Here is a 26,055-nt window from a genome sequence, read left to right as displayed (position 1 = left end):
GTGGGAGAAGCACCTCACCACAATTACCTGACCATGGCGGATCGTGTAGGAAATTCCGGTAAGTTGCATGCCTGATGTTGCTGTCGTTCCTCTGAGTTGTCTCCATACAGTAGACACATTGAAAGTATCCTACATCATTTATTTGAATGGGTCTGCTCGTTTCCACGCTATCTGCTTCCATTTGCAAATAATACGGAAATGATTGCCAAAACTTGCACTATATATTCTGCTGTAGTTCAGAATCTGCTGCTGTATTGCATGAAAGAGCAAATATAACATGGAAATTAACAGTTGGAGAAACATTAGGAAAATAAAATAAACTGCCACATGAATGCAGCTTTAGCTGTAGACAACCTTTCACTTTCTGTATTTAATAATAATAATAATTTTATTATTTATCCCAGCCACTCTGGGTGGCTTACAGCATGATTTAATCCTCTTTTAGGCCACAGTGCTCTCATCAGGCTCAGGTCAATGGGAATGTGTTGAAGATGGGAAGAAGTCAGCAACTTGACCCTTCAGCCACCGACCGTTTTTTCCCGACCTAGAAAATGAACCCCTATTAAGTCATTTGAAATTAACTCTCCCCCTCCCCCACCACTCCCAGTCAAGTGGGAAAACCAGACACAAACTCAGCTAAGTGGAAGCAGTGGCTTGGGGCAAGAACTGTAAGAAAACTGTCAAGTTGGCTCTGCCACTAAGCGCTCCCCATCCTGCATTCACATTCAAGGCAAACACAGTTTTCGGAACATACTATTTGCCAAGAGAACATGTGGGTAATTTGTTTGAATTGTACACTGAGCCCCCAAAATGGATGGACATAACTGTTGGGCATGGTTTTTCTGTTTGTTTGCTTTTTATCTGAAGCATAGGTGCCAACTGCCTGGGGCCCTGGGTGCCTGAGCACCCACAAAATTCCCCATGAAGGGGCCAGGCACCCACAAATTTCAATGCCAAGGCCATGCATGCATGCTGCATGGCACCCACGGCCCTGGGCACCCACAGTCGTGGGGCTAAGCTGGCACTCCTGATCTGAAGTGCATTTATTCCACAATTTGGGGTTTTTCTATTTAACTTCTCATGAAAATTTATCAGTGTCTCTGTGCAGATTTTTCCTAATATACACCTTTTTGTATGCAGTATGGATTAATTTGGGGCATTTTCTGTGTGCTGTTTTAACTAAACTGCACACTTTCCTCTGATGTATTTTTGTACAAATTGCTTGAAGAACGAAATTGCAAAATTCAGGCTAGTGCAAATTTCAAAGAATACTTGTGTCCTGGTTTGTATATTGATTCATCAGAATTAATAGACCAGAGGTAGCATGTCCATTAGTGTTGAAGGGTCTGTTCTGAGTAGCACCCACATTAGATACAACCCATTATCTGTGTACGTGGATCTACATAGGAAGGCTGCCTTATACCAAATCAGACTATTGAATCCATGTAGCTCAGTATTGTCTACACTGACTGGTTTTTCAGACAAGGGGACATTTCCAGCCCTAACTGGAGATGCTGGGGATTGAACCAGGTACCTTCTGCATGCAAAACATGTTCTGTGCCACTCAACTACCGCCCACAGACACAAATTGCTTCTCTGGCTGAAGTCCCAGGGCCTTTCATGCTCTCACTCTCTCTCTCGCTCCCCACTGGGTCTGAGGCAGTGTTTACTGTCTCCTGGGAAACAGCTGAGCATGTGGTTGTCTGAGCTGCTCCTGCTTCCCCCCCCCCCATGCCTTCCTGCTTATGGGAGACAAGTTCTACAGTGGAGACATAGCCTGAAACAGGTATCCATTCTCTCCAGCGAAAGCAGGATGGGGACCACCAGGAACCCCCAGCCAAGAATTCACGCAACTGCTTTTCTTACATGTGAGTCCCCACCCCTTTGACAGACTCTTGCTTTCTCTGTTCTGATTTTTTTTCCACTGCCATCAGCAGATGGGGAAGGTGCCAGATAAATGGGAAGCGGATTCCCCCTCCCACGATAAAAACCCACACTTGCCCATTAGGGCTCAGAGGATACGCGAGTCCCTGCTTACAACCCCCACCCCACCCCAAGATAGAAAATTAGGGCAGGTGCATGGGTGCATTATTCTAGCATAATTTCATGGGACTGGGTGCTCTTCCTCATAAACAAAAGCAGGAGAGAGAGTTGTGCGTCCCTCTACCAATATTATCTTTAGCTCTGTTGGCAACTGAGCCCTCAAAACTCTCCCATTTGTGGTAGAGGAATTGAATTTCTCCAAGGGAGGGACAAATCATCCAAAGATTCCTCAGAGCTGAAGCTCTGGCAATAGCACAGCTTATGACTTCTTCCTTTTTCGTGTGGTGCAATGGGTTGGAGTGCCTGGCTGCTAACCAGAAGGTTGGTGGTTTGAGCCCACCCAGGGATGACTGTGGGCAGGATCCTGCATTGCAGGGGGTTGGACTAGATGGCTCTTGAGGTCCTTTCCAACTTTACAATTCTACACTTCTAGACAGTGCTTTTTTCTGGGGGGATGCAGGGATATGCATAACCCTAAACATATTGTGAATCAAACGGAAGAAGAAACTTAAAAAAAATTACATTTTTTGTTTCTTCTCTAGCACGGTGAACCATCAGTTCCGTTGCTACCCCTGATGGCGGCCTCATTTCCTCTCACGGTGTTTCCTGAGTCTCAGACAGAAGTGAGTGTTTAATGTGTGGGGTAGGAGTTGGAATCTAGCTTGGTGATTGGTCAGTTTCGTTGTTACCACCTCCAATGGCAGCTTCTAAACATTTTTTTTAAGAAAAAAAACACACTTCTTCTAGGAACCTCCAGCCTGTGGGTCAAATGTGACTCTCCAGACCTATCTGTGAACTGCCCTCAGACTTTTCTGTGAACTGCCCTGAGACCTCTGCGTATAGGGCAATATAAAAATCCAAGAAATAAAATAATAATAATAATAATAATAATAATAATAATAATAATAATAATAATATCTGTGTGCCCCTTGGAATTCTCCTCAGGCCACACCCTTCACCTGCCTTACTTCACACCCTCTTTGAGTATTTTTGCCTGGCTGTGATGTGTCCCTGGACTCTGATAATGCCTTTTGCTTGCTGGGATGGAGGATGGAAACAGGTGAGAGAGAGTGTTGTAGAAAAAAGCCAGCAGTGCTCTTCTTATGACCCCTTATGACCCCTTCAGGTGTATTTTGATGGATTGCAGCCACGTAAACAAGGTAAGTCTTGACATTTTTCTATCTGTTTTTCTAAAAACATATATATTTAAAAACCAGGCCTGGAAGTGGAGTAAACATGGTTGCTGATAACAGAGAGGGCACCATGTCCTCTAAGGACAAGGCGATGCAGCTCTGTGATGCGGCGGAGCAACAATTGGCTGCAGATGACCCTTCACTTGCCACTGCCTTCTACACAGCTGCATTCAGCTGCAGCGTGTCAACAGCTGTTGAAAAAGTGGCTTCCCTGGGAGAAGAGTCACGTGCCAAAGTGACGGTCACTTTATCAAAGTGGTGTCGGGATGGCGGCCCCATACCAAAGATTCAGTATGGTGGCCTAAATTACACGTCTCTCAGCATCGAAATGGCAGCCATTTTTCTCTCAACCCTCAACCCCAACAACATGGCTGCCTCTATCTGCAAGATGGAGGCCCTGCTCAAACTGGGCCGCTACGAGGAAGTGCTGCGGCGATGCGACTCTCTGCTGGACGCCCAGCCTTGTGTGGAGCTGGCCCTCACCAGGGCGTTGGCCCAGGTGCTGTCGCGGACCCACTTCCAAAATGGCGTCACAGGTTATCTGCATGCTTTTGCGGAACGCCGGGATGAGACTGTGAAGTTTGTGCGCAGTCGGCAAAAGGAGCACCTTCAAAGGATAATTCAGGCGTTTTTTGACTTCGTCTCACTTAAGGAGAAGACTCACTGCGGCAAGGGGGGCTTGGAAAATTGGCGGAGTGACTGTTACAACTTCCTGGTTGCCATTTCACCAGAAGACATCCACACCTGCCAGGCCCAGGCAGCCCACCTCTTGGAGAAGCACAAATGCAAGGAAGGCGTCTCTGTCTACAGTGAGGCAGCCAGTGGTGCATTCTGGGACGAAAGAGCGTCTGGACTCCTTATGAACAGGGCTGCTGCATACTTCTCTCAGGGCGGGAGGGTGGCAGAGATGATACAGGACATGACAGCTGCCTTTGAGGCAAACCCCAGCCTTGCATCGAGGCACTTTGAGGCCCTTTTCACCACTGGGGATGCTGAGAGGATAGAAAAACACGCCAGAGCAGCCCTGGATCTGGAGTTTTCTGCTTACAGAGAAGCTGTGCGTGCTAGACCTGAAGTCCGGAGTGACAGTGGCAAGGAGCTTCTCTCCCCAGTGATCCGAACCCTTCGCTTCCTCATTCAGATTTCTCCAGGTGCCGGGCGCGAACTAAATGTCCGCTTGGCAGACTGTTCCCTCTTGGAAGGCAGTGTCCAGAGTGCCTTGGAAATCTGCAACCACCTTCTGGATTCTGAGCAGGAGACCTACTACAACACCCTTCTTGCCCTCCGGGGGTTCTGCCACCTCCATGACAAACGTTGTGCAGAAGCCCTTCAGGATTTCCAGAAGATCATAGAGTACAGCTCTCCACACCCCAGCAGTTGCATCAAGGCTCTCTGTGGCCGTGGCTTAATCCGAGCTTGGGGCAGTAGTCCTTACCTGACAGCCCTGGATTATATCACTGCCTGTAGGTTTAGATTTGAGGAGACCAGCTTTGTCATCAAGTCCTACATACCGTGGAACCAAAGGGGCTTCCTGTTGATCGTTCTACAAGAGGAAGCAAGGAAGATACTGGAAAGGAACCGAGACCCCAGGGGCACAGCTCCTCTTCAGAACAAACCAAGAGGGCTGGATGGATTCCAGGTGAAAGAAGGGTAAGCAAATCTCCCTGGGCCAATGCTTTAAAAGACAGATGAGTTGATATTGTAGTGCAGGGCTGGGGAACCTCTGCCCTGTGGGCCAAATTAGACTCAGCAGGCCTCCCCAAATTGGAAACGGAGGCCATTTCTGCTATGCCACACTCAACCAGACGTCCATCTGGCATCATTATACCTACAGGGCAGGTAAAGATGTGACATGGCCTGGAAAGGTGTTTCAATCACCTTTCAGCAGATTGGTGGCACCTGCAATGTCCTGTGTTGGAGTGGGGAAGCTTTTTGGCCCATTGGGTCAAATCTTTATCTCCCCACCCGTCCACAGGCTGACTTTGACAGGTGGGTGGGGCCAACAACCTCTCTTGGGCACTTCCCCATTGCACATGTGAAGCTCTCCTTGACTTTTTTTAATTAAAAAAATACCGTATTTTTTGCTCTATAGGACTCACTTTTTCCCTCCCAAAAAGTAAGGGGAAATGTGTGTGCATCTTATGGAGCAAATGCAGGCTGCACAGCTATCCCAGAAGCCAAAACAGCGAGAGGGATTGCTGCTTTCACAGCTTCTGAGATTCAGAATATTTTTTTTCTTGTTTTCCTCCTCCAAAAACTAGGTGCGTCTTGTGGCCTGGTGCGTCTTATAGAGCAAAAAATACGGTATTTTATTTTGACAAAGTAATAACCATAAATAAATAAGAATAAAATGTGCACCCCACCACCAAGACCATTCCATTGTAACTATCCAACCTCCCAAAATTTCAACACCTTTTGAGATGCTTTGACCCCTTTCCCTTTATTATTATTATTATTATTATTATTATTATTATTATTATTATTTCTACCCCGCCCAACAGTACAAATTCTACAAACACCTTCCATATCTCCTCAAAATCAACTCTCCTGCATATTCCCCGTCTTACCTTAATGGCACGTGTTAATTCATCATTAATAGCTATATCCCACACCTGTTTATGCCATTCTTCCATTTTACATTCTGCTTGCCCCTTCCACTTTCATGCAGCAGTCAATAAATTTGTGAGCAAGTCCTTCATAGCCTGTGAACCTTCCACCCCATCGTAAATTGATAATAATGCTACCTCTGGACCTTCAGTCAGCTTTAACTCGGTGTTTTCTGTTATCTCCTTAAACACCCTTTGCCAGAAAAACAGTACATATTTACACCCCCACCACATGTGAATATAATTCCCTGTTTCCTGGCACCCCCTCCAACATAACACTGAATATCCCTTGTTCTCCTTGACTTTTAAGCCTCTCCTTGTGCTTTGCGCATCCTGCAGAGACCTAAATAATGCTGTCCATCTTTCTTGGGCTGCCTTCAGGGCTACTGTAGACATGTTGTTTGGATATTGGAAAGACGTAATATACAAGTGTTAGAGAACAAGAGAGGGATAATCTATGGGAGTACCCCTACTTCCCCCCTCTTTTTTCCAGCGATGCATCTGGAGCTCACCAGCTGGCTTCTCTCCTGTTGGACCTGGATGCTTCAGATGAGACATCTCAGCTCCTCAGTGCTGATGCTCTGTACCAAATGGATCGATTAGATGAAGCTCACAAGGTCCTTTTGGTGGCTCTCTCCAAAACCTCCCAGAGATCTGCCTTCTTGGCCAGGCTGGCTCTGCTTCAGTTGAAGAAAGGCTTTCTATACGATTGCAACCAGGTAAGAGCAGCGGGATGGGGAAGGCATGCCAAAAGAAGGGGAAATCATTCACTAAGGAAGCAACAAGGTAAAATGATAAAGGATAACAAAGTGAAATGAATTTTTCAATCACTATATATAGACAGAAAACCTAATGCCTTTGATACCCATAGATATGATAACAATATTTATTACATGAAAATGAGCTTGAATCTTAGAGTAAAACACACACACACGAAGAGACAAATGTACAGAAAACAAAAGGCAGTGGACAATCTTTCTTTCATTGGAGGTTTTTAACAGAGGCTGGATGGCTGCAAGTTAGGGATTCTTTAGCTGTGATTATCAGGGATTCTACTAGATGACACTTGGGATTCCTTCCAATTCTGTGATTCTATGAGAATACCAAATATAAAAACTCTATAATACAACAACTGAAATAGATAAACATGCAAATTGAATGTATGTCAAAATAATATATACACAGTGTGTGAATAACCATGGAATAATCTAAGTGAAAAAGAAACCCCCTAAGCTGTGTATGATATGTTCTTACAGTTCCTCAGTCATATTCTTTAGATATGCTGAAATGCCACCATAATATGTTCTTGGTCAGGTTTTCCAGTCCAGGCCACAACTGCTTCTTACCCTAGAAAGAGAGACGCATTCAGTTTGAGTGACTGTACTCCAAACGATGAAGCACTATAATAACTAGCTTTTAGCACACAACCATTGCATGGTAGCTCAAATAATCCACAATGGTAGTTCTACACTGCATAGGCCCATTGAAGTTAATGAGTGTGACCAACTTAGCCCCATTCACTTCAATGGGTCTGCTCTGTGCAGGACTCAGTTGAATACAACCCAGTGGCTTTACGCTATCAGTTAAGACCTAAACTATATGAACAGCTCATCACATGGGAAAGTGGGGCAGAGTATCTGCATTGCATTCAGTGGGTCCCTGACTTTGCCACTTAAAAGGGTCAAGTAGCAGGCAAGGAAAATGTCTTCATCCTGAGACCTTGGAGAGGGGCTGCCAGTCAGAGCAGACCAAAAGTAGCCGGTGTGGTACCCTACAGATGCTATGAACTCCAATTCCCCATTCCTGCTGTGTCCTAAATCCCCATTCTGAAATCCAGATGTGCGGTGAACACTTGGGAGGGCAGGAATTTTTGCAAGGGTCATCCACGAAGTGCTTGTAGGCATAGTAAGCAAAAATCAAACGCACGTCTTTTGGCCATGAATTAAGATTGTTGACTTTTGGAAAGCTAGTTCAGAACAACCTATAACTTGACAGCAGAGGGCACTCTTATCTTTGCTTAGGACTCACAGAAACTCACAGTGTCCGCATAGGAACCTATTTTAGCTGCTTTTTGTAGAGATGCTCCAAGACATATAGCCCTGGCTTACATGCAAGGGCATGGCTGTCTAGGCTTTGGAGAGCTAACAAAACATCTTAATCCTGTGCTATTTTAACACATCACAACTCTGAAAGAAGGTCCTGTAATCTGTAAGGAATTTGCTTGATTGGATCTGCTTCTTCCAGGCATATTGGGAAAGGGAGAGGAGTTAGATGGGGCAATGAAATCTCTGCTCCCAGCTGCTGGAAATTTTACTCTATCTACCCCACTTCCCAGAAACTACCTCTATACACCCGATTTGCTCTTTCCAAAACAATACCTGAACTGAAACACAGCCATCCTTTGGAATTTGCACTTCTCCACATTTTGCAATGCCTTTCTCCAATCCATAAATGTGTACATTGGGGGAAAGTGTGAATAATAAATGTAGTGCATCTAAATATGTGATGTTGGGGGAAATTGCTTGCAAAAGTTGTACGTTAGGAGAAATTTGCACTAAAACGCTGACACATTTCAACATATTTTTTTAAAAAATAATTGCAAACTGACATGCAAATGTGGAGAACCGAACCTAAGACAGGAGTCGAGGGAATGAGAAATGTCCAAAACCCAGAATGGACAGATCCATCCATCTGCCCAGGTTTCTTTAGTTGTGATTCCTGCACTATAGATGGCTCTTGGGGTTCCCTTCCGACTCAACAGTTCTATGATTCCTCCCTAAATCTTCATGCTGATTCCTCTTTTCTCTGTGTTTCCTTTACTGAAGCTACTCAAGAAAATGACCCAAACTGGGGAGACCTCCTGCCTCCTGACGGTCGTGAAGATTTTAAAAGAGGAAGATAGAGCATTGTTGCAAAGCCACTGTCACTCCAGGGCCATGACGATCCTAAAGAACAAGCAAGGGGGAGGTTACATCAAAGAAGCCATCGTCTACCTCTCCTTTGCCATCACCGCAGCAGGTGAGACACCCCACTGTAGCCAACTTGCGCAAAACCAGGCATGCAGGTCAATACTAATGGGCAAAACCTGTCCCTCCTCCTTTATTTCTACAGGTTTTTGTAATTCCCCATGCTCTTGAATATATATAGGGACTGCACTACTTCAATGCACTCTTTGTGGGGCTGCCCTTGAAGATGATGATAATAATAATAATAATAATAATAATAATAATAATATATAATTTTATTTATATCCCGCCCTCCCCAGCCGAGGCCAGGCTCAGAGCGGCTAACAACAGTAAAATAATAGAGCATACTAAAATCAATTCAAGATGGCAAGGGAACTTCAATGGCTTCCAGATCATAGCAGCCACATTACTGGCTGGGGTTGCATTCAGATCTCATATATGTCAGTTTGCATTTCTTAGTACAGAAAGCATTGATCTGATAGTTTACAGATCTTTCCTATTCTACTTAATTCAAGAGGGTTCTGGAAGCTTCTCTGCGTGAAAGAAACAAGCAGAAGGTTCATGATGTTTGGGTTATTCCTTCAGAGAAGCTGAGTTCAGCTGGTTTAAACTGGTTCTGTTATCTCTTTCTGTCAAGGTCATGCTGACTATAAGAGTGAGGCCAGAAGGAGCCTGGGTTTCATTCTCTCTCTTTTCCTTTTGGTGTGGTGTTCCGTATATAGTGTTAAGGTTTAGTCTTCTTATAAGTACAGTATTGTAAGTTTAAAGTTAAGTCTGCTGCAACTGGATTTTTTACGGACAGTGCCAATCCTGAATGTATTGGATTTGTGACTATTATGCTCATTTGCCTTCGGTAGCAATAAAGCTCTACTGGATGAAATGCCTCTGGTCTATTTTGGGGGGAATCCTGCAACGTGTTTAAGTTGTTACTCTGCTAACTATACATTGGAATCTACTCAGGATCAATATTGAGTAGAATTTAAATGTCAATGTAACCCCCCACCCCTACCCCCATTTTAAAACAGTTGCATTTGTCAGTTCTTTTTGGGCCCAGTTCAAGATACTCACATTATTGCTTAAAGCTCTAAATGACTTGGGCCCCAAATATCTGAAAAATCTGCCTGTTATTTGCATATTTGAAAAGTCTTTTCAAATATCTTTGCATATTTGAAAAGTCTGCCTGGTATTTCTCCAGATGCCAGGTTCAGAATTGGTTGTTTTCTGGGCCCTGGGCATATGGCACGAGTTCCTGCAAAAGAATAAAGCTCCATTTTGTTCAGGGAGATAAAAGGCACCCCTGTCTACCCGAACTGCTTGCAGCTATAGTATATCACGGAAGAGACTTGTTGTACCTCGCAGGGAGGATTGCTGAGGCAACGTCTTTTCAAACTGGGTCGTGTGATAGTCAGTTGACAGTCACTGAGAAGCAGTCAAGAGCCCAGCGGAGGAACCAATGGGTGTTAGGTCTAGTTTCTACCAAACTGGTGAACCTGTGCCTAAGTTGGGGCTCAGAGAAGCCAGGGCACCTCCATTAATAATAATAATAATAATAATAATAATAATAATAATAATAATAATCCTGTCCATGCAGCAGTTAAAGCCTTGGGACTAGGACCTAGGAGACCAGGGTTACAAATCCTCACTCAGCCAAGAAACTCAGTGGGTGACCTTGGGCCAGTCACTGCTTCTCTCAGCCTCATCTCCCTCACAGGGTTGTTGTGAAGCTATAATGGAGAAAGGGAGAGAAGCCATGCACACCCCCTTGAACTGCTTGGAGGAACGGTGGGAACAAAATGCAAAATTAATAACAATAACAGAAAAAAGCAGCTATTAAATACTAATCTTAGATAGAGCCTAACAAGTACTAATCAGAATTAAATAGGATGATGGAAAAGGTTCTGTCTCAGATTAGGTATGTAAGGATCTGTCAAATTCACTTCTCCAATCTATTTCGCCAATCTTAAATTCACTTCTACACATTTAGAAGCAAAAAGAAAAAAGAAAAAAAACCTACAATCCTCATGAAAATTCATAAGGATTTTAGTGCAAATTTCTCCTAATATGCAGCATTTTGACTGATGTAACATTTGTGCAAGCAATTTTCATTAATGTTTCACTGATAATGTTTCATTTTCATGCACGCTTTCTGTTTTGCTGCAGGAGGTTATGCTGTCGATTCGCTTCTTAGCCGGGCCCGCTGTTACGGGCATCTTGGGCTGAAGAAAACTGCCATATTTGATTTCAATGCCATCCTAAAAGAAGACCCCACAAATGCCCAGGCACTGAGTGGGAAAGGATTTGTTCATCTAGCTCTGAACCAGAAAAAGGTAAGAACGGGGTAGTTTTATTTTTCTATTTACTTACTAACTAACTAAATGTAATGGTTCTAGGGGTTGCTCATGCGTAAGTTGCCGCCACTCCTGGCTAGGTTACTAGGTTGAACCCTTTCTGTCTGGACAGCCTCAAGTTTCGTGGCTGCCTCAGTCGCTGGCAGAATCCGTCAGTGGGCGTCTCTTGAACCTTTTCCAGCATAAAAGCTGTTTGACGCCCAGTCTTCTCCTACTCTCCCTGCGCGGAAGTCTTCTGCGCAGGGAGGGTGTGGGCAGCGGAGTACCCGTACTCTCTCCGCTGGTCTCCGGCAAGGAGTCCTGGAGCCACCTCTCCGATTCCCCCATCTGCCCCCCTTCTCCACTGGTGTTACGCTGATTTCCTTCCCCAGCGGATGGGCTGCCTCTCTCCCTACTGGGACCCTCTCCGGCATCCCTCTGGAGCCTTCTCTCCGCCTCCAGCTCCGATGGCAGTTCCCTGACACTAAACAAGACTTTGAGCCAGAGGAAGAATCATAGCTCAGTTGGTTAGAGCATGGTGCTGATATTGCAAGGTTGCAAGTTGGACCTCTGTATATTCCTGCAGAGGGTTGGATTAGATGATCTTCACCTGAAGTTAGAGGAAAGTGGGTGGACCAAGGAGTGTAAATCAGCATTCAATGACTTAGTCCAGCCAGGCAAAAACATTCAAGGAGGGTGCAGAACAAGGCTAGTGAGGTACATGGCTCAGAAGGGTGTGTGGCCTAGGGAAAGTATGAAGGGCAAAACAGAGAGGCAAAAAGGGCTGTGTTTGGTCCATAGGCCCGAGTTTTCCCCACCCTGGCATAGTGGATACAAGGACAGTCCAAGATGAACCATAGGATCATAGAACTGTAGAGTTGGAAGGGACCCCAAGGGTTATCAAGCCCAACCCCTGCTATTGCTGGCTGAGGCAAAGGACAAGGCAATGCTCTCAGTCAGAGTCTGGGAGTCAGCTGGGCTGGTGGGGCTGACAGATCTCTGCCCTCCAACAGGACCACAACCTCCGTTGCCCAATTATCCCAATTGGCGGTGCCAACTCTGATTTTTTTGGGGGGGAGGGGGAGTTGTGCAGGGCTGCTCTAACCACTGCACCACTCGCTGGCTCTCAGGTCATGCCAGGATAATGATGTGAAGAAAGAGGAGGGGAAGAATGAGAGGCCCGAGGGACAGCAAGAGAGAGAAGATCTGACTGAGCTATAAAGGCTTTCCTTTCTCTCTCTGCTAAATCCCGTAAAGGCCTGGAAGGGGACAAAAAGGGATATTTTGATAAAGGTTAAACAGGATTAACATTTTGAAAACCCTCCCCCCCCCCACACTTCTCTCCCCCTCCCCTTTCAACCATTAAATGCAAACTGTGTCTGTATCAGCAGCCCCCAAGTGGCCTGTCTTAATGGGGAAGGTTGTGATGGCTAGCTTATCTGCCTTCTGAGATAGCAGGCGCATGACAGTGAAGAGGCTTTAATGTTCCCTGTCGCATGCATCTTGCGTGCATCTTTAATACCTCGGGATTGAAAAGAAAGCCCTTTGTTTACCAAACTAATAGAAAAGGCAGATAATTAAATGTCATTTTGGCTTTGAGCAGGGCAGGCAGGCAGGGGAAGCATAGAAATTAGCTCACAATACTTTTGCTCTGGCTAATTAAACTCTTTTAGCGCCTCCTTTGATTTTGAAGGGCACACAGGAGTGTCTTATAACACCTGGTAAGGGGCAGGAGCCAATCTAGGGGAGAGTGACTGGTCTGTGTGCACTGTGCGCTGAGCCAAGAGGGTGTCACAACAATGACTTAGAACGGAAGGCAAGGGGTGACCTTGAGCGAGTCGCTGCCTCTCAGCCTGATGTACCTCACAGAGTTGTTGTATGCCCTTGAGCTCCTTGAAGAAAATGGTGGAATATAAATGCAAATAAAGCTGTTGTTGATAATGATAATCAGGGCTTTTTTTCCCCCAGCCAGAGTGTGCTGGAGCCTCCAAACAACAACTCATGGTGCTGAGCCCTGGCATGAACCAACTCCTGAACCAATGACTCTTCCTCCTTCCCCCTCACACACACAACCAACGCTGACACGACTGTGCTATTGCTCCTCCCCACAGGCAGAGGCCGCTGTGAGGCCTACCCGCAGGCTGCTGAGCCGTCCCTTCTTCCTCCTCACTCTGGCTGCTCTAGCACGAGGCAGCTGGGAAGCCCATGGCGCTGGAGGAAGCAAGCGAGGAGGGAGGGGGGAGGGGAAGCTAGGCTGTGGTGTGAGCGGATCACTGCAAGGAGAAGAAGAAGAAGAGGCAGCCTCCCCATTGTCCTGGCCCAGGTGCCCAGGGATGACCACAAGCCTGTGGATGGGAGACAACTGATAATTATGACAACAGATGATATAAACCAACCAGAGCTATGCAAACAATTAGCAGGCTTTTCAAAAACTACTCTTGTTTTATCCACATAGGAGGCTGTGCAAGATCTGACCTCAGCCCTAAGAGCCAACCCAGCCGTAGCAGTTCAAGAAATTCTTTCATTAAAGGAGGAGGCCCAGGTGTTGATCCATCAGTGGTTGTATGACCACTGCAGGACTAGGCTGTCGGAGTTCATTGCTACCAAAGAGCCACCCGTTGGAGATACACTGAAGGACCTCGCTGTAGCTGGGGCATTGCTTGTGAAAATAAAGAGCAAGGACACAGAGAGTCACATGCTTTATGTGGACCTTTTAGCCGCCGATGGTAAGAGAACTTTCAAATATCTTGGAGTACCGTCTCATTATTTGGCATTACTGTCACCCACTGTTTCTTAGCAACAAATGGAACCTGGTTAGTCTTGCCAAGGTGTGATGATTATCAGCTTATGATAGGGCAGAGGCCCCAGTTTTGCAGGATGCGCTCCCTGCTGAAACATGGAAGAGGCCCCATCAGCATTGGCATTCTGCCGGCTTTCGATAATGCAGCTGTTTACCTAGGTGTTCCCTTGATCTCTTCACCTGAGTCTCCTGTTTGAACTGCTGTGTCATTATTGTGCATTTTAATTGTGGTTGTTTAGATTGTAATGTTTCTGTAGCTTGCTTTTATACTTCGTAAATAGCTTAGAAGTCTATTCTGACATTAAACAGAATGATGATGATGATGATCTAGGGTTGCCATATTTCAAAAAGTAGAAACCAGGCCACACCAAACATTTTAACAAAAACGCACAGACAAAAAAGTGATTTTTCGATTGACTTGCCTAAAATCCAGGACAAAGCGCCACATGGAACACCATCAAAATAAGCTCCAGGTGAGCTTCCCTGATGGGCAGGGAGAGACTGAGGAAATAACTTTCCCATTTTGCTTCTTCTTGTTGTACTGATCACGAAGAGGTTCCAAAAGTTTCCTTATTTATGAACTGGTTTTCTAATGGAAAAATCCCTTGTGTCCGTGCACAGAATATTAAAATCACAGTTTGAAATGTGGGTGCACATTTCAATTTACTATGTTCAGAGTATGTTGCATGTGGATGTCTCATGTCAGTCACCTTTACAACAGTTTTGTAAGGTAGGCTGATATCAATATTCCCATGGAGCCCTTCAGAGATCCATTGGGCAGGCAGCTGCCATTTACTGCAGCAACAGAAGTATAGTGACCAGATCGAGGAAAGTAATAACACCACTCTATTCTGCTTTGGTTGTACAATAATGTCCATGTTAGGAGAATGTCATGCTAAGATTCTGATGAATTTTCATGAGAATGTCATCTTCTTCCTTTTAAGTTCAAATTGATGTGGAAATCTAAGAAGGAAACATGAGAAACTGAGAGAAGCAAGAACTATATTAGCCTATAGTAACCACTGTGAGCCAGTGTGGTATAGTGGTTAAGAGCGGTAGATTTGTAATCTGGGGAACCAGGTTCGCGTCTCCGCTCCTCCACATGCAGCTGCTGGGTGACCTTGGGCCAGTCACACTTCTTTGAAGTCTCTCAGCCCCACTCACCTCACAGAGTGTTTGTTGTGGGGGAGGAAGGGAAAGGAGAATGTTAGCCGCTTTGAGACTCCTTAAAGGGAGTGAAAGGCGGGATATCAAATCCAAACTCCTCTTCTTCTCTTCTTCTTTATTGATGTTCATTGGCAGGGAGAGACAATGAGGCTCTGGCGCACCTCCAGGGAGAGTTTGGTCACTCTGCACCCAGTGATTCCATCAATGCTCGCTTTGGAATGCTCCAGGCCAAGAAGAACCACATGAATGTCGCAGCCCATATTTTGGCCAGTTTGGCCACAAATGACTACAAAGACATAGGATACCTGATGAGCTTCCTAGACACCAAGCAACGGCAAAGCCTTGCTCAGGTAAAGCTGCCTGCTTGATGCAAATGATGTCTGTTTTTCAGCTGAAGTTATCCCCGCTTCTCCACCAGTGAACATACCAACTCGACTGATTGAACACTATCATATTGGGAGATATGCTGGAGAAACAAGAGAGCAGTTGTACAGATAGATCTGGGATGGAGAGCCTGTGGCCTTCTAGATCTTGTTGGGCCGCAGCTCCCATCATCCTTGGCCATTGTCCAAGCTGGCTGGGGCTGATGGGACTTGGAGTTCCTATCATGCATGGAGGACCACATGTTCCTTATCTCCAGATGTTGCTGGACTCCAATTCCTATCGTGTCTGACACTGTTCCTACATTCTGTGTTCCTCAGTAGGGTTGATGGGAGTTGCAGCCCAGAAACACCTGGAGGGTCACAGGTTCACAATCTCTTCTACAATGCAAGCTGGAAAACCTGTGGAGCTCAATATAGTGCTGAACTGCAGATCCCATCATCCTTCACCATGGCTGCCCAGCTGTTTTGGACTACAACTCCCATCATCCCTAGCTAGCAGAATCAGTGATCAGGAATGATGGGCATTGCAGTCCAAAAACAGATGGAGACCCAAGTTTAGGAAACCCTGTCCTTGACCATGGCCCAGAACAGCTGGGGCCAATGGAAAAGTCCCAACAATGTATAGAGTAGCCACGGGTTCCTCATCACCATATTTTTGGACTACAAGTCCTATCATGTCTGTTCCTACGTTCTGTACTCATCATGCTGTTCACCATGCTGGCTGGGGTAGAAGGGAGTTGGGACCTCATCTGTGTTCATTCTCTCTGTTTCTCTCTCACTCACTCTGCTCAGGATTGCACCAATATCAGTTTGGAGGTGAAAGAGAGATGCCGCATCCTGGTTCTCCCAGATGATACCTGTTCAGGTTACCCAGGATGTTGGCTTTGTTCCCCTGATCCTGGTCTCTCCCATTGCAAGTGACACCCATCCTTTTTCAAAAACAAACAAGCTGTTTGTGGATTCTGTGAATCAGGCTGGCCTGAACAAACACAAAACAGCCCCTCCCTATTAAAAAAAACAAAAAACCACAAAAACCACCACCCTGTGTTGTGTGCTGATATGCTTAATAAATAAAGGGCCTGGAGAGGGCTGTTTTGTATGCACCCCTCGCAAGCCAGCAGGAGGGTGTTAAGTAAGCAAGTATTAATTTATCAATCCCTGAGGCAAAGAACCTCTCTTCTCTAAATCAGGCAGGCAGTCGGAGGGGGCATATCTCTTCTGGGAGAAAGAAGCTGGGAGATTTTAAGAACTAATTGCCAATCACCGACTTAATGTGGGAGTTAAAAGGACGACCAAGAACATTACTCCAGGGGGGCAAAGTGACTCCTTACTTAGAAGCGAAATGTTTCTTAGCTACATGCATTTAGCTGCCTTTTCCCTAAGAGGTTTGCATTTCTAGCAAACTAGATTTGCAAGTCTTCCCCCTCCCAAGGTGTTAGGGAGCAACCCTATAGCCTATTCCAAATAAGCCATTTTTTTGCCTATTCCTAATAAACAAATGCACCGGGAGGGGGGCGCACAAATGAGGGACACTTCCAAATTGACATGCATAAGTGGACTTGTGTATATATTCATAAAATCATAGAATTGTAAAGATGGAAGGGACCCTAAGGATCTTCTAGTCAAACCCCCTGCAATGCAGGAATATGCAGTTGTCCCATACATTCCTTCCATGTTGAGATACATCAGCAGCTTCAGCATCAGTTACACTCAGAGCAATGTTCCCTTCTTGGGGGCTGCATGCCGTTGGTGGGTGAGGCCAGAGAAAAACATGGGAGGAGCAATTTTTGGGATGGGAGGCGAGTTTCTAAACACCCCCACCCACCCTTCTCTGTCCTCCTCCAAGGCAGGTAAGAAGCATTCTCAGAATTCAAGGACACATTCCACACTCAAGGAGGATTCAAAGCAGGGTTGGTGAGGCGAGTGGCTCAGAGACATGTGTGGCTTTGGGAGAGTCCCAGACAGTAAGTTCAGGGACACCCCAAGACATTTTCTTGCCTGATGTCAGGGATTAGCTGGACGAAGTGGAGTGGTGGCAGGCACCAGCCGGAAACCCAAGGGAAACTCTGGAGGAGGAAGGCTCGAAGCCTGGGGATTGGTGGTAGGACACCGAGGAAAGGTCAAAAGGAGAAGATTGGGAGGAGAGGCTGGGTGCTGAAGGGGCAACAGGGGTTAGTGAGCAGGAGGAAACTGTGACAGGGAGCAGTTCAGACTCTGAGGCTGCAGCAGAGGGGGGGGGTCAAGAGACGGCCAAAGAATCCCTCTCCTGCTGTGACAAGCTCCGCTCCACCGTGGTTTGCAAGAACACAGAGAATAATGAGGAGAGCAGAACAGAGGCCAGAGGTGGGCAGATGCAGTTTGAGACTGCTTGGGAAACAGCTGGAAGAGGAGGAGCCTTAGAAGGGGTGGAAGGCAGGGACCTTCAGTCCTGGAAACAGTTCCATAGGGGCATGACCTACTGGGAAGTGTTAACTTCACTGGCATGGCACTGTGCCTCGTTCGTGGTGACCTGTATCTGATTCCAGCCCTGACACCTGTGCAGAAGTCCATTTTACTGGCAAGCCCTGCACACCTCTGTCCACCAAGAGCTGCCCTGTTTTGTCCAGTGGTAGTGCCAACCTTGATACTCCCAGGTCACACAGGACTGTTGTAAGCACTGTCACTCTCAATGACTCTCAGGTCATGCCAGGAGGCATGAGCCAGGCTCAAAGACACATTGCAGCCAGGGAAAAACTATTGGGGAAGGGGTGAAGCACAGCGAGTGAGGAGGTGTGCCCTAGGGAGCAGATAGAGAGAACTGGAGGGCTGCCTGCAGTTTTCACGCCTGGTCTGGGACATTATGGGAAATTTGAACAGTGGGTCTGTTTCCCAGTCCCAGCCGTTGCCCCATGGAAAAAGGTGTGAGACCTTCAACCCCAGAGCCCCCTGCCTTGATCTCCTACAGTCATCAATCAGCAACCAACCAAAAAATCAGTATAACTATACAAGTTATTTTGGCACCCCTCCAGTTGCCCTGATATTTTGGGAGCTAAATTAGGCTGCCGTGTGCATTAGCAGTAATTTTAACAGAAGCAATTTTCTTTCCAGCTCGCGTTGCCAGCTGTAAGATGTGAGATGCAATAAAGGAACTTACTGGCAGCTGGTTTAAACATGAAGCATTTCCCTGGCCTTGGTCAAAGTCTTCAGCGATAGCTCTTTTCAAAATTCAGAGCTGCTGTTCCAGTGTGGAATGAAAAGAATGAGGCAGGTGGGTGTATTTAGTCTGGAAAGGAGAAGACTGAGAGGTGAGATAATAGCTGTCTTCACATATCTGAAGGGCTGCCAAATGGAAGATGGAGCAAGCTTGTTTTCTCCTGCAGGACCTGAACCAGCGGATTCAAAGGACAAGAAAGGAGATTCCTTCTAAACATTAGGAAGAACTTTCTGACGGTAAGAGCTGTTCGACAGTTTAATAAAATCCCTCTGAAGGTGGTGGGCTCCTTCATTGGAGGGGTTTTTTAAACAGATGTTGGATGGCCACCTGTAAGGGACTCCTTAGCTGTGATTCCTGCATCGCAGGCAGTTGGGCTAGATGACCCTCAGGGTCCCCTCCAGCTCTACAGTTCTATGATTCTATTAATATAGCCAGTGATATAGTCACTTTAACCACAATGCCACACTCCTTCAAGAACACAAGACATGGATGAGCTACTTTTGGTAAAGAGTAGAATAACGCAAGAAGATCAAACCGATCCATTCTGAAGGAAATCAGCCCTGAGTGCTCACTGGAAGGACAGATCGTGAAGCTGAGGCTCCAATACTTTGGCCACCTCATGAGAAGAGAAGACTCCCTGGAAAAGACCCTGATGCTGGGAAAGATGGAGGGCACAAGGAGTAGGAGATGACAGAGGACAAGATGGTTGGACAGTGTTCCTGAAGCTACCAGCATGAGTTTGACCAAACAGCGGGAGGCAGTGGAAGACAGGAGGGCCTGGCATGCTCTGGTCCATGGGGTCATGAAGAGTTGGACACGACTAAGCAACAACAACAACAAAACAAGGATTGTCAACTAAGCCCCCCCCCTTTTTTACCCAGAGGAGACCCACTGAAATTAATAGATCTAATCTAAGTCATGTCCATTAATTTCAATGGGTCCATTATTTACTTCAGAATGGATGCATTCAGAGTAGACCCATTGGAGTTAATGGTCTTAAGCTAGAGGCAGAGCCAAACCATTCTGGCTGCATCCCCGGCCTTCTCCCTGCTGAATTCTACCGGGACAAAGAAGGAAGAGCATGGGCAATGCCACCCTCTAGACTGATTGTAAGTAAAAATGACCAGCTGAGGGAAGATTCAGAGTGGTGGGGCAATGCCCTATTTGCCCTGATAAAGCAGCCCTCTGTACCGCTTCCTGATGTCATTGTTTATTACTTAAACATTTGCTCTGCAGCAGTGTGGTGAAAGCGCTGTTTTCATTTCTGAGTGCTATAGGAGCAGTAATGAGAAATCCATTAGAGCCACGGTGTCCTAATGAAGGTCTCCTGATTGTCCTTCATGAATTGAAATGGAAGGAAAGAGCTAACTCCTAGGGGCTGTGGGGGCTTCAGCCCCCATAATAAAATATTTGAGATATTTTTTCTCCACGTGATGTTATCTGAGTTATCAATATTCTTCCTTGTTCATCTTTAAATAGTTTTTTGGGGGTCCAACTCTGGTTTTATATACATTACAACTCCTCTCTTTTTTGTTAAATCAGAGGTTGCAAAGTCCTTTCCCAGACTTAGATTTATCAAAATTCTTCTATGTTTCTTTGCAATGTGTGTTTCTTGGAGGCATATCACATCCAAATTTAGCTTCTTTACAACATGTTCAATTTTATTCCTTTTAGTCTTATTATTCAGTCCGTTTACATTCCAAGTTAGAATTTTCAAATCCATCTTCTTCCATATTTATTTCTCTTTCGCCTCCATTTCTGTTGAATCTTCCTCTTCCTGTCCAGCTTCCAGTCCCCTGTTTGGAATCCTAGAGATGTCCAACACTCAGTGGTAGAGCATCTGCCTTGCATGCAGAAGGTCTGTGTTCAGTTCCCAGCATCTACAAATAGAGTTGAAAAAGTCCATCTGAAACCCTGGAGAGCCAGTCTAGACCAGTGTTTCCCAAGCTTGGGTCTCCAGGTGTATTTGGACTACAACTCACATCATCACTAGCTAGCAGGATCAGTGGCCAGGGAATTGTAGCCCCAAAATAACTGGAGACCCAAGTTTGGGAAACACTGGTCTAGACATTACAGAGTTAGATGGATCAATGTTCTCACATGATAGAAGACAGCTTCTTGTATTTCTATGGCACTACAATGAGTCTTAAGGATGATGAGAGTTGTTAGGAGACTCTCTACTCCCCCCCCCCCCAAGAGCTACAATTCCCAGAGCTCCCTGAGAAGAGGGATTGTCTGTCAAACCACTCTGGGAATTGTAGCTGCGTGTGAAGAATAGGGGTCTTCTAGCAACTCTCAACATGTGTTGAGTGTTAAAGTGGTATGATACTGCTTTTAAATGTATAGTGCAGTTGGGGTCTTAGGATGGTGCAACCGGATTTTCTGTATCCTTTGCATGTTGTGATTGATCAGCTACAATGTGATCCTTCCTCCATTTCCTCAGAATATTACTCGGAGCCTCTAGTTTGCACTATGAGAGCAGGATGTTAGATCAGATGCTCCTTTGGCCACATCCAGTAGGCATTTTAGTTTCACCCACTTCACAGAGAGCTTAATTCATCAGCCCCAGTATTCCTAAAAAGACATCCAAAACTGGTGAGAAGGAGAAAGAACAACCAAATTACTGCTTTAATTTGCGCTGGTACATGCTGACCTCCTCACCCACTACCCCTGGCAGAAATGTCGCTACGGCTACTTAAACCTCTTCTTGCATAGCTCACAAGTGTTTGGCGTGGAAAATCCAGATTTGTTTCAAATTGTCACTTCAGGCTGAATTCTGTGTTCCCTTTAGTAGATGACATAGAGCATACTATCCGAGAGCAGCAGTGGTGTCGTGCAAACAACTTTAAAAGCACACGGTCCTCATTTATGTATTTTTCTTCAAATGAAAGCATCATGAGTTATTGGATCCTAAGCATGTGTGCTTGGGAAGTAAAGTCATGGTGAATTTACAGGAACATAAGATGCTATCTTAGGTCAAGTCAAACCATTGGTTCATCTAGCTCAGTATTGTCAACACCCACTGGCAGTGCCTCTCCGAGGTTTCAGATAGGGGGTATTCCCAGTCCCACTTGAAAATGCCAGGGATTGATCCTGGGGCAACATCCATGCAAAACAGACAGGGGGAATTCCCAGTGTTGTCCAGAAATTCAAGAGTTTAAAATTATAGAATTGTAGAATGGGAATGGATGTCCAAGTTCATCTAGTCCAGGGGTGGCCAACTCCCAAGATACTGCTATCTACTCAGAGTTAAAAGCTGGCAGTGACCTAACCCCCTTTTGGGGGTTCAGGTCAAAATTGTTGAGCTTTTCTTAGGGAGGAAGAATGCCCGAGTTTTTTGGGGGTTCAGGTCAAAGTTGTTAGCTGTTTTGAAGGAGAAGGAAAGCCCCATTTTTCTGGGGTTCAGGTCAAACATGTTGATCTTTTTTTAGGGGAGTCGAAGTTGTTGAGCTTCTTTGGGGGGAGCCAGTGATCTACCAGTGATCTACCACAGACGTGCAGTGATCTACCAGTAGGTCTCGATCTACCTGTTGGACATGCCTGATCTAGTCCAATGCAGGAATCACAGCTAAAGAATCCCTGACAGATGGCCATCCAACCTCTGGTTACAAACTTCCAATGAAGAAAAGTCCACCATCTTCCAAGTGAGTCCATTCCACTATCGAACAGCTCCTACTGTGAGAAAGTTCTTCCTAATGGTTAGTCTCAGTCTCCTTCCTTGTCGTTTGAATCAATGGGTTCGGGTCCTACCCTCTGGAGCAGCAGAGAACAAGATCCTCCATGTGACAGCCCTTCATATATTTGAAGATGGTTCTCATATCACAGTCTCCAGGCTAAACATACCCAAACCATTCATAGCCAACTTCTTGGGACTTTCAGCATGCAAAGCAAATACTCCACCACTGAGCTACAGCTCTTTAGTCAGACTTACTTCTGAGAAATGAACCTAATTTAGGACTGGGGGTAACCAATATTCTTCCTGTCATTAGGTTGCTTCCAAAGAAGGAAATGCACTGGTGAAGGAGCAATTCTACACAAAGGCTGTTGGCTACTACTCACTGGCCGTCTTGGCAAGTAATGGCAATCCACGATATCTCCGCCAACGTGCTGTTTGCCTAGCCCACCTGAAGGACTACAATAAGGCTTTGACGGACATGGACAAGGTGATCTCCAACCACGGGAAAAACAGCCTGAAGACTCAGATTGAGGACTACTGCTTGCAGGGACATCTGCTCTTGTCCACCTTCAAGGAGGAACTGGCGGTCAAGCGGTACATCCAAGCTCTTCAGCTGGAACAGTCTTTGGCTCTGACCATCATTGCTGCTGATCACGATGGGGATGCACTGTCCATAGCGTTCCTGCAAACTGCTCAGTCCTCCTTTGCAGCAAGACGTTATGAAGAATCCTGGAAGACTGCAGAGTATGGGCTGATGATCAACCAAAACAACGCTGAGCTTAAGAGACTTAAAATAAGACTTAAACGGGAGGCATCTGGATGCAGAGTACAATAATTTATTCAGTCTGGGTCACAGGAGGTTTTCTCATGACCTGCATTTTTAAATCAACCATCTCGATTTGCATTTCCCAAAGTAACATACAGTAGTACCTCGGGTTACAGACGCTTCAGGTTACAGACTCCACTAACCCAGAAATGGTACCTCGGGTTAAGAACTTTGCTTCAGGATGAGAACAGAAATCGTGCGGCGGTGTGGCGGCAGCGGGAAGCCCCATTAGCTAAAGTGGTACCTCAGGTTAAGAACAGTTTCAGGTTAAGAACGGACCTCCAGGACAAATTAAGTTCTTAACCCGAGGTACCACTGTATTTACTAGAACATAGTTACTCATCAGTTTTTGCACATTGCCCAATGTGGTGATAATATAGCTCCCCAAAAATGTACAAGAGCACATATTTTAGAGACGAGACATACAAGTGTGTATTTTATGAAACAGTGTGTTGAAAATTAATGTGATTTTTGGTGCATTTTTTTAAATTGCAGAGTAGTGCAGAAATGGACTTAGGAATGAGCACATTCAAAGTAGGCACAGACAGACAAATGAATGGATCCATCCTTCCTTATTCTTCAGTGCTTTTGTTCAGCAAACCTCCACAAGCACACACTTTCTTCTTTCTTTTCTCTCTCTCTTGCTTGTAAAGACCAGAGAACATATATGGAGGTGCCTCTTATTCTGTAGCACCCTGTTTCTTGAATGCCCTCCATATAACAAAATCATACTGTCCAAGTTGTGAATTTTTATTTATTTATTTTTTCAAACGAATATTTGAAAGGCAGGAAGAAGGTAAGTTTTTTCAGCCAACTAGTGAACATAGTATTTTTCAGAATCATTTACAGCTGCTGTTCGTGTACATATTTACTGGGGAGTAAGACTGATCTAACTCAATGGGGTTTACTTTTGAGCAATAGGATTAGTTGACATCATTATTTATCATCCTTGCTTTCCTCAGCCAAGGATTTTTGCTGGTCCCAGTTCATAGATCTTCTCATTTAAAAAGCTGCCCCATACTACTTCGCGGATGGCAGGAGGGTGAGCATTATCAAAATGGAGAATCTCAGTGAAATGGTCTCTCCAATTTCTATGCCTGCACACAGAGCGAAGGATTTCAAGAGGCTATGTCCTAGTACAAGGCAGCTTTCATGTTAGCATGTATCAGCGATAGAAAACCTCAGGTCCAGAGGTCAAAACGTGGCCTGTGGCTTCTCTATATGGCTTCTGGAACTTTCCCCAGACCACACCCCTCAGTGGTTCTGCTTCATATCCTCCTTGAGTGTTTTTGCCCGGCTCGAATGTGTCGCTGAATTCTGATAATGCCTCTTGCTTGCCCAAATGGAAGAGGTGTGTTTGTAAACTATGTGAAGTTAATATTCGTTGCTCTGACCACCTTTGCCCCGTCTTCATCTGCTACTTGCATGTGGCACCTGGAAGGTTGACCAGGTGGGAATGTGGCCTTCATATTGACAAAGGTCCCCTGATAGAATCACAGGGTTGTAGAGTTGGAAGAAACCCAAAGGGTCCCCTAGCCCAACCTCCTACAATGCAGGGATCACAACCCTCATCCCTTTTGTGTATCATGCAACTGTCTTGCACTGTCTGTAAGAGTAAGCCATACTCAGCCTGGTAGGGATTGCCTCTGTGTAGGAATGAGCTGTGTAACTTGAGTATAACTTCACCACCTCCCCACGCCACCCCAGTTGCACCAGGTTCCCTGGCTGCTTGTACCAAATTCTCCTTCCAAAGCCAAGCAACTTTTGTGCGAAGACCTAATGGCAGGGGGGGTCACTGGTGCATAATTGTTTCTCCTGATCAAAAAGAGCGAGGGGGGAAATCCGCAGAACACTTTCTTCCCAGGCACATGTTCTGACTTCCATTCCACCACGCCCACACGCTTCAAGTGGCAGACATTCAGTGAAAGAGTTTTACTGTTGAAGTTTTGGGGAAGGAAATGTGATTGACTCATGTAATGAGACCCATCATATCCCCCCTCCCCGAAAAATGTCAGTGATTCCGCCATATCATCGCCTCCCTTTTAATTGCTTCTTCTGTTCCGAACAATTGGTGTCAAAAGGAACAGCTGACAGCCTTTTCTCCTTAGCAAACGCGCCTCCCTTTTCATCCGTCGGAAGATGGATATGATACCCTCATTCCCACTTTGCCGGCGCTTTTGTTGTCGTACGGAGCCACTTCTGCACTCTGACAGACAAATTGGAGGGCGTCTGGTTGCAATCAAGTCTTCCCAGGTATTTTGCAAGCAGAGTCTCCAGCTTACTGTGGCCTGGGGTTGCTGCAATTGACAGGCCTTTAATTTGGGAAACAGAAGCCCCCAGATTTCTGCAGCTGAAGCAAATGATCGTAATTAGGTTACATTCCAAGTTTCTGCAAGAACCCATGTTTGTAATCGCTAATGTGATTTTCAGCCGTGTTAAAAGAGCTGCTGTTGCCAAGCAATGGGACATAATGGTTCTGCTTCATTCAGCGCTGGTTTAACGTCTTGTAGAGGACCGTGTCTAGTTCTGGGATGTCACGCTTTAAGGAGGGATAGAGAGAAACTGGGACAAGAGTCGGTGTGGTGTTGTGGCAAGAGTACAAGACTGAGACCTGGCAGGCCAGGGTTCAAATCCCCACTCAGCCAGGAAGCTTGCTGTATGACCTTGGGCCAGGCACCATCTCTTAGCTTAACCTGCCTCTCACAGGGCAGTGGCATAGCATGGGGGAGGGGGGTTGCCCTTGGCACAAAATTGTTAGGGGACACAAAATTTCAAAACCCGGATCTGCATCAATACAGCTGAACGCTTCCGTCACTGGGCTCTGTTGAAAGTGGCTTCTCCCTGCAAACCAGGAAATGACCTCTCTAGAAAACGG

The 26,055-nt window shown here is 45.7% G+C and overlaps 1 protein-coding gene across 8 annotated transcripts; it reads left to right on the top strand.

Moving 5' to 3' along the window:
- TTC34 (tetratricopeptide repeat domain 34) lies at positions 1–23,750 on the top strand. 8 transcript variants are annotated; one of them, XR_014514201.1, is made up of 10 exons: positions 1,730–1,868; positions 3,261–4,886; positions 6,336–6,561; positions 8,668–8,860; positions 10,969–11,135; positions 13,591–13,861; positions 15,238–15,452; positions 18,573–18,732; positions 22,668–23,267; positions 23,490–23,750. XR_014514201.1 is itself a non-coding variant. In XM_083452086.1 (9 exons), exons 2-9 carry the CDS (start codon positions 3,087–3,089, stop codon positions 23,187–23,189), a joined length of 3,237 nt encoding a protein of 1,078 aa, XP_083308212.1. In that variant the 5' UTR covers positions 1–58; positions 2,989–3,086; the 3' UTR covers positions 23,190–23,269. The 8 variants fall into 8 exon arrangements, 5 of the variants coding, with proteins under 5 accessions (XP_083308212.1, XP_083308211.1, XP_083308214.1 ...); XM_083452086.1 differs by lacking the exons at positions 1,730–1,868; positions 18,573–18,732; positions 23,490–23,750 and adding exons at positions 1–58; positions 2,989–3,103 and having other exon boundaries at positions 22,668–23,269; XR_014514200.1 differs by lacking the exon at positions 18,573–18,732 and having other exon boundaries at positions 1,694–1,868.
- The last annotated feature ends 2,305 nt before the right edge of the window (positions 23,751–26,055 follow it).

The sequence above is a fragment of the Podarcis tiliguerta genome (genome assembly GCF_965153285.1).
Source record: "Podarcis tiliguerta genome assembly, chromosome: 8".
Lineage (NCBI taxonomy): Eukaryota > Metazoa > Chordata > Lepidosauria > Squamata > Lacertidae > Podarcis > Podarcis tiliguerta.
Note: the sequence above shows the minus strand (reverse complement) of the source record. Positions and strands in the feature narration are given on the sequence as shown.